This window comes from Stegodyphus dumicola, chromosome 12 (assembly GCF_044657685.1).
Source record: "Stegodyphus dumicola isolate Sdum_Otavi_A_Nest chromosome 12, ASM4465768v1".
NCBI lineage: Eukaryota > Metazoa > Arthropoda > Arachnida > Araneae > Eresidae > Stegodyphus > Stegodyphus dumicola.
In genome coordinates, this window is record NC_140779.1 from 119,796,752 (window position 1) to 119,811,373 (window position 14,622).

A 14,622-nucleotide genomic window follows, 5' to 3' on the forward strand; every position below is an offset into this window, starting at 1 on the left:
AATCTTCGCTGTGTTAAGTTCCATCAGGATAAGGCTCTTTATCCGAACAATCTTCGCTGTGTTAAGTTCCATCAGGATAAGGCTCCAAAGACATACCGCTAAATCTACTGCTCTGTTTTTTTTTTTTTTTTTTTTTGAAAAAATGAGATATGAAACCGGAATTGAAGCTGTTCCTTTTAAGTACATCCCATCTAAGTTTCCTGATGTGTCTTCTATGGATTATTGTGCATTTGGACTTTTGAAACAAGCTCTTTATAAGTGTCATCCCAAAACATTGGATGGACACTGTGAGATTGTAAAGGAGGAGTGGAATAAAATCAACCTAGATGTTTTTAGAAAAATTTTATTTTGGAAATCAAGATATGCAATATGATAGTTCAATAGAAGGGCTATCAAACATAATCTATTAGGGAACAAAATTCTAAGGTTTGTTTACATATAAATCTTTACAAAATCGTTACAAAAATGTGTGAACGCTCTCTGTATGTGTGTGTGTTTATGTAATCAAAAGGACGTAGCAATGATGGCTTAGAAAGTAGACTCATATTGAAGCGGAAAATCGGCAGCCGAGTAAGATTAAACATTAATTTTTATTTGAATTGGCATTTATGGCCACAATTCACAGGGCCTCTAATCGTGCTTATTTCCAGAATATTTACATTTTTGGAAAAAAAAAAAAACTGCAACAGGAAAAATGGTCCCCCTTTTAAAGTGCGATTGCTTATTAGGGGATCTAATCGCCAAATCCTAGTGGTGAAGAATCATCCACCACCTTTTAGTTCGAGCGCCACTATAACGTCATTAGGTATTTTGAAGCAGTAAAACGTGAAAGATCTGCAGTGGCCTCGCCGAGTGTGCTGCCATTACACCACGAAGGCATGCAGAAAGGAGAGAGAAAATATACCATATACTTCCCCTTTTATAGGGCGACTGATGATTAAGGGACCCAATCGCCAAATCCTGGCGGAGAAGAATCATCATACACCACCTTTTATTTCGGACGCCACTGTAGGGACATTAGGTTGTTTTGTATCAGGAGGCATGAAAATGAGCAATGCCCTCGCCGAGACTCGAACATGAACCTCTCAAATACACGCCGAGTGTGCTAACCGTTACACCATTAATCATGTCAACCAACTTGCATTTCATCTGCAAAAGAATACTAAGTATATGTGATCCTATGAATGTGGTTGACATCTGGAAAATAGTTAAAAATGAGTGATTAGAAACCCATCTTAATGAATATCATAAGCATTTATGTTGGACATCTGATGATTAATTTTACTGACTATGATATTCCATTTTCTTTTCATTGAGAAACTGAAACTAAAATAAAAAGAATAATAAAAATATCTAAAAGAGCTCAGAATTTAACCACCAATCACACACAATGGGAGAGACATACTTGCATCCATGCACATTCTCTATTTTTTCATTTCTTAATAAATTACACAGTGCAATAATACTTCGGGGCATCAATCTGAAACGTTGTTCAGATATTTAAAGTGATAGGCCACCAAATTTCGTTTCAAGATTAAGAGCCAATTCATGCTAACAACAGAAAGTTATTGGACATCCCCTATGATTCTTACAAAATCAGATACTTACTTTTTTCCAACTTAAAGTGTGGCTTTGATTCAGAAACATAATGTTGACTATCAATGATAGTTCAGTTGCTGCGCTATCTATTCAGTATTCCGTAGAACATCATCTAGAGCAGTAGTTCTCAATCTTTTGACTAACGCGTGCCACCTAAACAAAAATTGGAAACCTTTAGTACCACCACTACAAAGTACTACAACCACCACTACTCTTGAACAAAGCTCAGATTGCATAAATTCACGAGTGTTAGAGAAAAAAACTCAATCAGGATGTTCGGGAATTAATTTTTGAATTTAATAGTTAAAAATACTTTGCTTCTTTGCATACCACAAGTGGTATGCATACCACCGGTTGAGAAACCCTGATCTAGAGGATATACTCGCAATATAAATATTTATACAGGAAAATCAATTTAAAAAAACGCATTTTTATGCATTACTCTCCCAACTGCTTTATGATGTAAATTCAATAAAATAAATTTTTTTCCATGTTTATAAACTCTTTTGTCATCAATTCTTTACGTTCACTGAAAATGTGAAGATTCGAATGCAAAACACATTTCGTATTCATACAAGTGCACATGCGGTTTATACATTATAGGATAACAGCCAGATTTACCTCCTCATAAAATCTGAGTTTTAAGTTAGTCCTTTTATTCTGAATATTCTGAATTCACTACTCCCTGCGGCAGAAATATTCTGTCGTCTCCCTTATATCCAGAAATTTATCGCTTACTTAAAGTTTCCGGAAATCGAATCCTTACATTTCGAGTTCCTGTCGAAATCTATTCCTTTAAATGATCTTGTCCGTGAATTTATAGCTTTATATTCATAAATTCCGATGTAAGGATTCTTTAGACCATAAATCTCTGTTTACGAATAGTACCAAATTTTGCAAACTTTATTCCTGATATTGCCATGCCTTTTACGGCATTAAAATGATCATTGGATACTATAACTCATTTAAACTTAGCACATGCACGTAAGAACAAGGATAAAAATGTTAATAAATAGGGCTTTCATAATTTATACACCAGATAAAGATATGTTTTTAATGATACGGGATAATATATAGACTGACTGAAGTTTATTTATCATTTCAAATAATTTCATATCAGTACACTTCAAAATGAGCATCATTAGTTGCTTAGAGACCATAAATTTTACTCCCGATTTTCTTCCGGTTGTTATTAAGCATTTTTGGTGTCACAGTAGATGTTTTTGTGGTGATTCGACGTTTTAATTCTTTGAAGTGGCGAATCTCTGTAGCATAAACTCGGATCTTCAAGTATTTCTAGAAAAAGAAGTCGAGTGCTGATTTTCGGAGAACGGATTGGCTGTAAAATTGGTCCGTCTCTACCAATCCAACAATCAGCGAATGTTTCATCAAGTAACATACAAATGAATAGCCAATGACAGAAGGTCCTCCTGCTGTTGGAAAACAAAGTTTGCTGTATTTCTTCTAATTGCGGTATGGCAAACAATCTCATCATATCGAAGTAATCATCCGAATTAATTGATGACTCTGAGAAACGATGGGACCAATCACTTTGTTGAGTTAGTGCGCATCAAACATTGATTTAAATGCTACCTAGCGCAATTTCACTTACAAAATGCAGGTCTTCTGACACCCAAATCCTGCAGTGATATCCATTACCCTTTCCTCAAACACGAAATGTTGCTTCATCTCTCAATACGGTTTTCCGAACAAATGATTCTCATAGCAGATACACTCAAAAATGTCTACAGAAAATTACCTACGAAGGACTCGATCATTATGTTTGATTTGTTGGCAAATCTCCAATTTATATGCAGTATACGTAGTCGGTTTCAACCATTCATGAACAACGACTCGGCTGTGCATTCTGTAATGGATTTAAAAGTAATTCAATAACTATCCATTACTTTGATATTCATTTCAAAATATCGGTCGTCTTTTCAGGAATTTTCAGATTCAATGTTATCTGGTAAGTGAAATCTTTTTTTTTATATTTGTCCTCAGTTACTTTTAAATCATTTCCTTTGTAAAGATTCTGGATAATAGTTAGATGTTTTCAATAACTCATCTTTGGCATTAATTGAATATATTGCCCGTTGAAGCTTTATGCTTTATGTACAGTTGTTTATGTACAGTTGTTTATGTTGAAGCTTTATGTACAGTTTCTGGCGTAGGTTTCGCTAAAAACATGCCATGCATTTTTCAGTATATTTCTATAAAATTGTTTGTTTTTCAGCTAGTAAAGATGCATGAATATGATATGATCCAAGATTATAAATTTTGTTGTTACCTCCATGGATAATAATTTTCATATATGGACAATGTTTGCCGATTAATTCAAAATTAATTAAATGAATTATTATGAAGTTTATGTAGGGCTATCTATTTCATTTTTCCTTGCCCAGTCGTAGCTAATGTATTCAATTACCATCTTTATTGTTTCTGGAGATTAAGGTATGTCTGAATATTGGCATATTATTCATCAAATTAAAGGTAAAAATACCAGTAAAATGTTTTTGGTCACTTTTTGCAATTGTCAGATATTTCCATATACTTAAAAGAGAATACAGTGACGGAAATTAATACTCCACATTTTAAAAACTTCTTGAAATTCTTATTATATTTTAGTTTATTTTACATTCTTTTCATACTTACTCATACATTTTAATCATTTTTAGAAATCAGTGTGCAATATCTAAAACTCATTATATTACCAATACAGCAAAAAATATTAATTGATAGGTAAACTTTCTAACGTTATTTAACAAGTAAATACTTAGACAAAAATAAGCTTGTAGTCCTGGGATATATGTATAGCTTGAACGAAGAAAAATAAAATATATACTGTCTTTTCTATGGATCTGCATTGGATGCAAAAATATACAAAGTTTCTCTGTCATACTTTCGCTCCGTTAAAATATTCACGCAGGCTTCCTTTTAAAGCTTACACTATCATGTAATAACTGTGAAAGGTATTGACAGTTCATGCTTCTTCTGAGATGAAATTTCTGACGAATTAAGTCTCGAAACTTTATAAAAGAAAAGTTTATATCATATTTATTGGTAGATACAGACATCAATAACTTCCGAAAACTCTGCTTCAAGGAAAGCAGTCGCCAGTTATTGGAATATTGATCAGATGTGTTCCGGAGCGGGGGATGCAAAAGCTTGACAGAGAGAAAAAATTCCCCTTTGCCTGCTTGCGACATCGAGTTGTTGACAAACAAAGTTATAATAATGAAATATTGTACTATTTTCTTATCTCTCTTTTTCATAAATCCTAGTAGATACTCATTCATTTTTTTTTGGTATTTCTGTGAATTAAACTGACTGAAATTTGAGTGAGTAAATTACTTACATGGTGACCTTTTCTACGTGTCTGATAGCTAATTATTTATATAAAATGTGTGCTAACGTTTTACGCACAACAGAAAAGAACTAATACAGAATTCCCCAAAAAATAAGCCTTAAATACAACGGATAATGTCATTCCATACAATCTAACACAGGTCTCTCAGCTATGTTTGATGCTGTCTACATTCTTCGCTAACGTTTTGCCTAGTACTGCCTGATCAGCCACCTTAACTATTTTTTCGATTACTTTTCTCTGAAATAATAGCAGGTGCCTGCTTCTTTTCACACTGCGTATTACCCAAGTTTGGTCGTTAAGGAATGCTTGAACTCACTTTACATGGTATATCTTCCTCCTTCTTAGCACTCCTTCGTAGTGTAGAGGTCAGTAAGCTGGGCGTGTATTCCAGAGGTCCGTGATTTGATTCCCGGCGAAACTGCTGCTCATTTTTCATCTCTCCTGCTTCGGAATAACCTAATGTCTTTACAACTCGAGTAAAATAAAGACTTCTAGAATTCTTCAGTCTTTTTGCTGGAGGCTCAATTCAACAATCCTCTTCTTTAACATCGTAACAATCCTCTTCTCTCTTGAGGATGCTAGAATCTATGCTTTGGGATCGCATTCATACACCACGGACTAAACGACTCACATTCAGCAAACTGTTCTTGATGCACTTAATTTTGATCAACTTCATGGACATATTTGTTTCTTCGTTAGAAATAAACCTGCAAACCTAAAAAAGGCTAATTTCAAGTTTTAACTGAAAGTACCTGACTGTTGTAACATTGACTTCAGACAATAATTTTTTTCTGCTACCACGCAATTGTATAAGATATTGATTTTTGTTTGATAATTTACCCAAATTGTGTAATGGTGACATGAGATCAAGTCCAGAAATTTTATTGCGGCTAGGAGAAAAGGAATGCGTCTGCCGTTGCCGTGGGATTTGGGTAACTTTTAGATGACACTAAAAGTTTGGCCAGATTCGTCCCAGTTTACGGAGAAGAACGCATTGAAGACTAGGTCTTAAGGACTCCCATTCAATCTTTCCCTACTACCAATCAGATCGAGAGTATTTTTTATCCATCTTGTATTTGAAATGCCCAGTGCCGCAAAGATGCTATACTCATATAGCATTCAAGACTTTCCGGATTTTGAACTCGGAACCAACAGCACGGCAAGCAGCAACGCTAACTTTATACTTATCGGATGGGCAGATCTTGATTTTTTATCAAATTGAAAATGTGTTTTCTACAACTCAAATAATTAAATGCCAATACTGGATTGTCTACAAAAGTGAGGCTTTAAAACACAGTTCAAGAGACGTGGTACCGCTTCGCAATATTCATGTTAAACAGAATATAATTTCATCTCAATTTTTAAGCATCAATATCACCTTTGTATAAATTATTATTAGGCGTTTCCTACTCAATATAAGAAAAGCTGCTTTCATAGTAATCGATGATTTAAGTTCGGATTCTTTGCCTTTTTCTTGTTTTACAATTCTCAATTACAATCCCATTTTTATAAAATTTGTTAACATTATACATAATATATCTGAAGTATTCTGTACATATGAAATGCTGCTCAGAATTTTTATTTGAAATGAATTCTCTTAAATGATCTGGTAAAACAATATTTTTTGCAGTTATTAATAAATATGTTAATTTTAAACAAACGAGTCACAAAAACAGCTTCAAAAAGTGTCCTCAATTCTAGAATAAGAATGAAATACCGTTTTAACTACTTATCTTTTTAACTATCATAGGATTTATTGATTTTGTTCATGGTTTTGTTAAATAACATATAAGCATTTATATATATATATATATATATGTTTCATTTTTGGTTTTGGAGTATTTTGCCCACCTGTTTCTTACCGTTTGCCATTGCGTTTTATTTCGAATTAAATATCGGACAAATTTTAAACGTATTTTTTATTTTATTTTATTTTTTTTTAATTTTGGATTAGATTTGGACTATTTTTTATTTTGTATTTATTCATTATATACATATATATATATATAGAGAGAGAGAGAGAGAGAAAGAGAGATAATATTAATTGTTCTTATGGCAGTTGAAAAACTAAAACTCCGAAAAGAAAAAATATACATCATAACATTACAAATATTTAGTTTACGATTTTATAATCTCATTTAAAAATGTATTCATTATTATACAAAAACAATTGAAAGATCTATTATATCTTAAGCAATTATAAGAATAATATTTTTTTCTGTATTTCATTCAGAATAAACAGCCAGTAAGGAATAATGATTTTCTAAGCTTAATTAACGGAAATTTAATAACTGGATCTACTGAATAAATATTAAATTAGTGCTTCCTTAAAATTAAATAATGATACCTGAAGTTTTCGAGTTAAGTTAGTTTGGAAGTAAGTCCATATAGTCAATTAGCTTACCTAAATATGACAAGACACATGAATATTATTTGCCCGAGGATATATATGCCTCAGTGAAGGACTTCTTAATGGGAACTGTCTCGAATTTAGTTTATACAGACGACTTACGTAGCTGTTCCGCCTGAATGCGAACCAAGGTAATGTAATGTAGGTAATGTCAGCCTTTTACATTAGCAAGCTCGAAATATTAGTGCTTTACGATTTGACCATTCGGCAACTGATAGAGGGATGTAGAGCATTACATAAGGAAATACATATTATTATTTTTTGAAAATGTTCAATAAAAAATAGTAATGTACGTTCAAGAATAATAATGTCTTAGTAAACCTGATATAAACACATAATATTTCACAATGTATCTTGAAATTTCTGCATATTTATTGACTAAAAAGAATAATAAAATTCATTACGAATCAGAATTTACTTTAGCGAAGTTCATTGCTTAAATATTATGCATGAATACTAAAATATTGGTGTTTATTTTGATACATAGTTTTACTATTCTTTAACAGGTGATGAATGGATACTGGGACGATGGGGCTGTGCAATATTCGTCTTCCTCCAGTATTTTGGCATCAATGCATCATCTCTATCCATAACTGCATTTACAGTAGAGAGATACATAGCCATATGTCACCCAATGAAGGCACAGATGGTGTGCACAGTCAACAGAGCTAAGAAAATCATAATAGGGGTTTGGATATTTGCGGCTATCTACTGCTGCCCTTGGCTTATTCTAACGAAGATTGAACCCATTTATTACAAAGGCCATCAGAACAAGGAGACATGCACATTTGCCCTGTCGAGAGAGCACTATGCTGGCTACTTCTTCACAGATCTCGTTCTCTTCTACATTCTGCCCCTGATTTTGTCTTGCATCTTGTATGGATTAATTGCCAGGATCCTCTTCTCGAATGAAATTCCCAAGACCCCTGGCAAGAAGAATGGAACGCCCAGTGTCAGCACTGGAGACTCCAAGAAGACCAACAGCAGCACTAATGCAAGAGTTCAAGTAAGTCCTTTTTATTTTCTACTCATTTCAGTTCCTAGGTCAGTTCTGGGATTTTTCTTTATGACAATATTAAAGAATATTTTTAGTTATGAATAGGTTGGAACGTCAAGTGGAAACGTCGTTTAACTATTCCTAAGTAAGAATGCATAATGAGAAGAAAACTTCCAAAACAAGGAAATATATTTGGCTTTTAGATACAATCGCTGTTACGTAAGCTTATTAATAATTACCTTAATCCTTAGCATAATAGAGCTTTTAGTAGTAAATAAACTTGTACCCTGTAAGCTATTTATACAGCAGCTGATCAGCTACTTTAATCAAAATAAAATATCATTACTTTGACAGTTCTGAAATTTTCTTGTAGTTTTTATAATTCTCAATCAATTAATATGAATTCAAATACCTAAGTGAAATGACCATTTCTAGTATTACAAAATTAAATTCTCGATTCGTGATTTGAAGTTAAAACTGAGATTTAGAGCAACTAGTTTTAAACGAAATAGAAAAACATTCAACCTTAATATATTCATCATTATGTTTTCATAATGCAAAACGATTTTGAATGCAATAAGATTTTGACTGAAGTGTTTATCATGATGAAAAATTCATAAAATGTGATCAAAACTCCAACTAACTTATTCACGATACACGTAAAGTTGATCTCCGGAAATATCTTCGCTGAGAGCTGGCATTATTGCTGCTAGGATAGCTATCACCTAAACAGCTATTTCCTTTTGTGCTCTAGCCCACCAGCGGCCGAGCGGTAAAAGTCGCTGAACACTGGTAGTTCGGTCGCGAGGTTCGAATCCCGCGAACGGGCTGGCTGCATGGGTGTTTTCGTGGTTTTCCCCATGTGTAACGTGTATACGAGCCAGTTTCCCTTAGAAAGTCCTCCACGAAAGGCATCCCTCCTCTTAGGCAGATAGCCCTAGTGTGCTTTGCCATAATTAAATACACCACAACACCACGCCTTTTGTGCTCTATAATTACTTTCATTTTTGAATCTTTCCTCTTGGTTAAACATTTCAAGGCTTTGGTATTCTCCACCGATATTACCTAACGCATTTCTTCAACAAGTTAGCAGCACAGCTTCCTTATAAAACCAAACATAGTCCTATAAAAGTTTAAATCAGAGTTCAATACCACAAAACGTGTAAAATTTGCTTTTAAATAACAGTGAATAATAACATATAATTATATGTTGCATATAATACACATTTACAAAACTTTATTAGTTAAGTACAGTGTTATATTAAAATAATTTTATTTAATTTTGCATGTATGAATTTGATTTTGATGTCAGCCTTTTTATTTTATGAATATTGGAAACATTTATTTGTTTTGATTAGAATCTGCTAAGTACCTTCTCTCTAAAATAGGCTCAGCTTTTGAAAAATTTAAAAGTTTCTTTAACTTTACATTTTACCCACTAGTAAATAGCTCTATTACGCCTTGTTAAGCTCTTAATGGCGGTATAGGTGATTCGATCAATATTTCTTTATGGTATAGAAGTCAATTGTGTAATACAATATATTGCCTAGATTTATAACCTTGCATAAGTCAAAATTTAGTGATTTGTTACTTTATTTGCAAATCAATTCCTATTGTTATTATATCCCAACATCCGTTCTCCAATTTTGTAAATTCCTAAAAACCATTATAATTCCTTTACCAAAAACTGTCACGTTAATGAGGGTATTAGTCACATTACTGCACCATTTGATAATGGCTGATGTCACAATGTCACAATCACAAAGTCTCACTCGATGAACACATATTAGTGGCCATTTCAGTAGAATAAAAGGTTAGTAATAAAATAAACACTGTTTTAAAAAATTCATTCTTGTGTTTACGCTAGAGATGGATTTATTCCAGAAACTAACCTGAAGCGGTTAATGTGGGGAGCAACATTGCTTTGAAGTTCTTGCTATTATTCTGCCATTGAAACGGCTGGAGACAAGTGATGGATATATCGCGCAACAGTTACGAGACTTCGCAATCGTGCTTCTGTACAAGTTTGATAGACATGGTCATCGCCATGATTTATTACTGTTTGATATTGGACAGATTACAGAAGCTAGAAGGATGAGGTAATCCATCTTGAAAGCAGTGAGTGCTGCGTATTCCTTTACAACAGCAAGGATTTCATGGATCTCTTAGATTTTCATGATTTGGGTTTGGTATAGGTACGAGCATCTTATTGATCGATCGAATAGCTGCAATATTAAATTTTATGCAGAAAATAACACTTTTTTATGTTGGGGATGCCTAATGTTTTGCTCCTTTGCATAATTTATTTATGCTATGATGTTAATATTTATTTAACATCATAGCATTAGAGAATTTTGGAACACTTATAGTAAAAATGCAAATCAAATACTATATTGTTACTGTTTAGTGCATCTCACGGCATTTAACCTTCCAGTACGCGCGCTTGGCAATTTTAGATGAGCACGCGAGCGTCGTATTTTTTTACGACATCCCTTATTTTACCGCTTTCGGCACGAAAAATGACAGAAATGAGTGAATATTGATAATAAATTTGTTAAAAAATAAAATATTAATCTTATTATTGCAAAATACAAATGATATCACATTCAAATATAAGTAAATTATTTTTTTAAAGTTCTTATATCAGGGAGATGGAAATGGACTGATGTATTTAATTTTAGAAAATTTTAAATTTATAATTAATAATTATACTTTAAATTTGAAGCTAATTTTAATATTCATCAAAGACAAGTATAGACAATAAAAAAGGAAAACATCTTGGGAGGAAAAAAAGTTTAGAAGTACTTACTTCTGCAAGGAATTTTACTTCTTACTGGTTACAAAAACGCCCTTTAAGCTATTACGATTTTTATTTATTTCTAAAAAATATAAAGAAAAGAAAATAAGGTTTGGAAATCTCTGGAATCTTTGGAAATTGTTCTCCCATCCAAAGGTTTCCTTGTCTGCCTTTTCTTCATCAGATAATTCTTGAAGAATGCCAGCAAAATCAGTTGGTTTCACATACGTTTTTTGCCATGAAAACCGATATAAAATTTACAGAGCCAAATGTATTCAAATTCAAATAATACACGGCAATTAATAACACAAAATTACAAAATATTTGATGAAAATATATTTTCCGAATTTTCACCTACGACCACGCTTGTGTCGTAAGTTTTACGAAAAAGCTGCTACGTAGCACGAAAGTCCAGTAAAAAAAGCCAAATGACTTCCTGTTGGCACATTCCATGATGTGGGGAAGGGTAGAAAGGAGGAATAGAAATGACCTTTAGACGTCTCAGCTTCGATATGCGAAGAATGCGCATTAAAAACTGAATTTGTCGTAAATTGTGCGCGTATGTGTTGGAAGGTTACGTGTATCTCATATGTAATCAAACAAGCAATTAAACTGCTATTTTAAGTTTTCTGATTCATTCCCACAAGGCATAGCAAATTATGTATAGTAAATACTGCACTAATTCATTTAATTATATGTAAAGCTTCCCGGCCATTGTTTTATTATCTATACTCTCACCTTTTACAATTTTTTAAAGAAAATCCTACAATGACGAAAATAGCGTCATAGCTTTTCTTCGGATTTTCAGAATATTTTACAAGTTTTGGATTTTCAAGTTAATCAGGAGGATTTCTAAAATAATATAAACGATAAGTGACAAACCATACAAGCAAATGAGAAGATTCTAGTCATTCAGCTAAACATCGAATTAACTTTTACGTGCTCTTAAGCAATAAAATTTCATTTTAATGAAATATAGTGATGTAATGAATTGTTGTGTAGAGAATTTGTCTGATAGCGTTATAAAAACTGTGTGAATGATTTTCTGATTTATGGAAATCTTAATTTTTATTTGATTCTGAATTATTTATTTTAAGGCTTTAATTTTGGGGAAAAACAGATGCTTCTGGGAATATTATTTAGTTTAAAAGAATATTATTTATTTTCTTTTATTTGCAAATTTTGTACAAGCTTTGATTCATTGTGAAAGAAGCAGGGAAAGGGAGGCAATTTTTTTGCCAAGTCATGATTTCGCGCGCTTTGTCCTTTAGAATGTTCTAGAAGGAATTTTCATTGTATAGTTGACCTTAAGAGAGGAAGTACGTGACAGAAAGGTCAAAGGTTGCTACTTGTCTTTCAATGTAAGTCATTCAGGTTTTTGGCGATTGAGGGTTCGGTTGTTGGCTAAGTGAAGAAGGGCGCGCATGCGCGATCACCCTTATTTCCGCATTCAGGGGTTGAAAACGCAAAGTTTGCCATAATTAAGGGGGCGATAATTTAAGCCATAGTGGGAGCCCGCGTTTTGTGAAAGAGACGAAGGAAATTCGAGTTGGAATCACTTACGGGCTTGCTGGACTTTTGGAGGTTACTCTTGAAAACCGGCTTGAAAGAGATAGGCAAGATGTAATTCACGACGAGAGATGTTTCCCGGCGGGGAGCGGCAAATATGCTCCCCGGCCGCGTTTTGGTTAAGAGGCGAGACTCACTTACTGACTGGCGTGTGGAACTTACTTGGGACGTTACTCGTGAAGCTTGCTTTTGGGATGAGTAAGAACAGGCGAGCCGTAATTGCCTAGAAAAAACGTTTCTGGCCGGAAGCTGCAAACACGCTCCCTTGCCGCGTTCTGGTAAAGAGGCGAAATTTGAACGAGTTACCTGCGTGTTGACTTAGGACTTTCAGGACCAAGCGGATAGCCGTCCTGGGCAGCAGTGCTCCTGTTTCTGTTTTACAGAGGTAAAATTAGTTTCGTCACTATGAAAACCAGTTACCTGCGTGTTGACTTTAGACTTTCAAGACCAAGCGGATAGCCGTCCTGGGCAGCAGTGCTCCTGTTTCTGTTCTACAGTGGTAAAAATAACGTCGACATTATGAGAACCAGTGTAAAGATGAGCCCGGCCGACGTCAACGCTTATTAAGATACGAGTCCTCCACTTCAAGATGTCCAACCAAGTTAAGTGCTATTTTTTTTGTGTTTGAACTTTGAGTGGGTTTTCAATAATTTTTCTTGGAATGTAAAAACAGCGTCGACTCTTAAATTAATTCTCAGGCCTTAAATTGTTTCCCTTTCCCCTTTTAAATTACCAGACAAACTTTAAGTTTTTTTTTATATGAATTTAAATGGAAAAACAAGGGTAAATGACAAATTGATGACTTCTCCTTAGACTCTCAGATGAGGTTAAGATTTTTTTATTGTGATGTAACTGAATAAACTGATATTTAATCTGGAAACCTATTACAGTATGTTTTCTTTATATATTTAATATGTTTTTCCTCTATATCTTGTATATGTTTTTCTTATGTTTTCGATCCTCTCACGGCGCGGTCCCGGGATGCATTTTTTTCACAACGCAAAAATGCTTTACCGTTTCACTATACGATCACTAAAAGTTTGGTAGTTGGCAAATTCTTAAGAGTTTAGTTTCCTCCCTAAGAGGAAGTAGAAACCTCTCACGGCAAGTAGGTTCATATTTAACATTTAACATATAAGAGTTTCTTATTTAACAGAATAGAGTAAATTCGAATATATAAGTAATGTACAAGTAACATATTATTATAGATATTGCCACTTAATGCCATCTTATAATTTGTTTGTTTAGGTAGTTCCTATAACTGAGATACTCTTGAGCATTTTTATCAAATTAATCATTCGCTTCGATACTATGCAGGATGTTTAATCACATTACTTTCTTGCCACAAATAGTAACTCGCTTAATATGAGATTATAGTTAGTAAAAGTTAAATTAATTGCATTACTGATTTCTCATAAACAGGTTTGCCACAGGTTTGCCACAGATGAACATGATAAAAATAATAAGGTAGAAAACTTAACTGACACGAGACGTCGCTATTTAATAGAAGACATAAAAGAGTTCTGCCAAATAACATTGATATCCAATTATCGGAATCAAGAAGCAAAGGCTACTTGTTTACTCCACATACGCAGGGTAATTACGGGGTTTATGCTGTTCTTCAAAGCATTTGGCTGAGTACGCAAATATCACGCAAAATCTTTTTCTATAACATGTCAGAGTCCTAAGTATGTTAAAAGAATACATTTTTAAGAACATTTCATTCTGAACGGAATCAAATGCTTTACTTTTCCCAGAACAGTTTAATTTGTTATGATTTAATAGGTTATTAATACATATAGCTGAGATTTAAAGCACTAACTGTGAATTTTATAGAGCTCTCAATGTAGTATATTGTAGCTGTTATGAATCTATCTTTG

At 33.5% G+C, this 14,622-nt stretch overlaps 1 protein-coding gene across 1 annotated transcript in view; it reads left to right on the forward strand.

Moving 5' to 3' along the window:
- The window catches only part of LOC118186609 (thyrotropin-releasing hormone receptor-like), a 529,209-nt gene that overhangs the window by 99,753 nt on the left and 414,834 nt on the right, over window positions 1-14,622 (forward strand). The window contains exon 2 of the mRNA XM_085806891.1: window positions 7,886-8,385. Coding sequence (XP_085663017.1) covers window positions 7,886-8,385 — 500 coding nt within the window. The remainder of the gene's footprint in view (window positions 1-7,885; window positions 8,386-14,622) is intronic.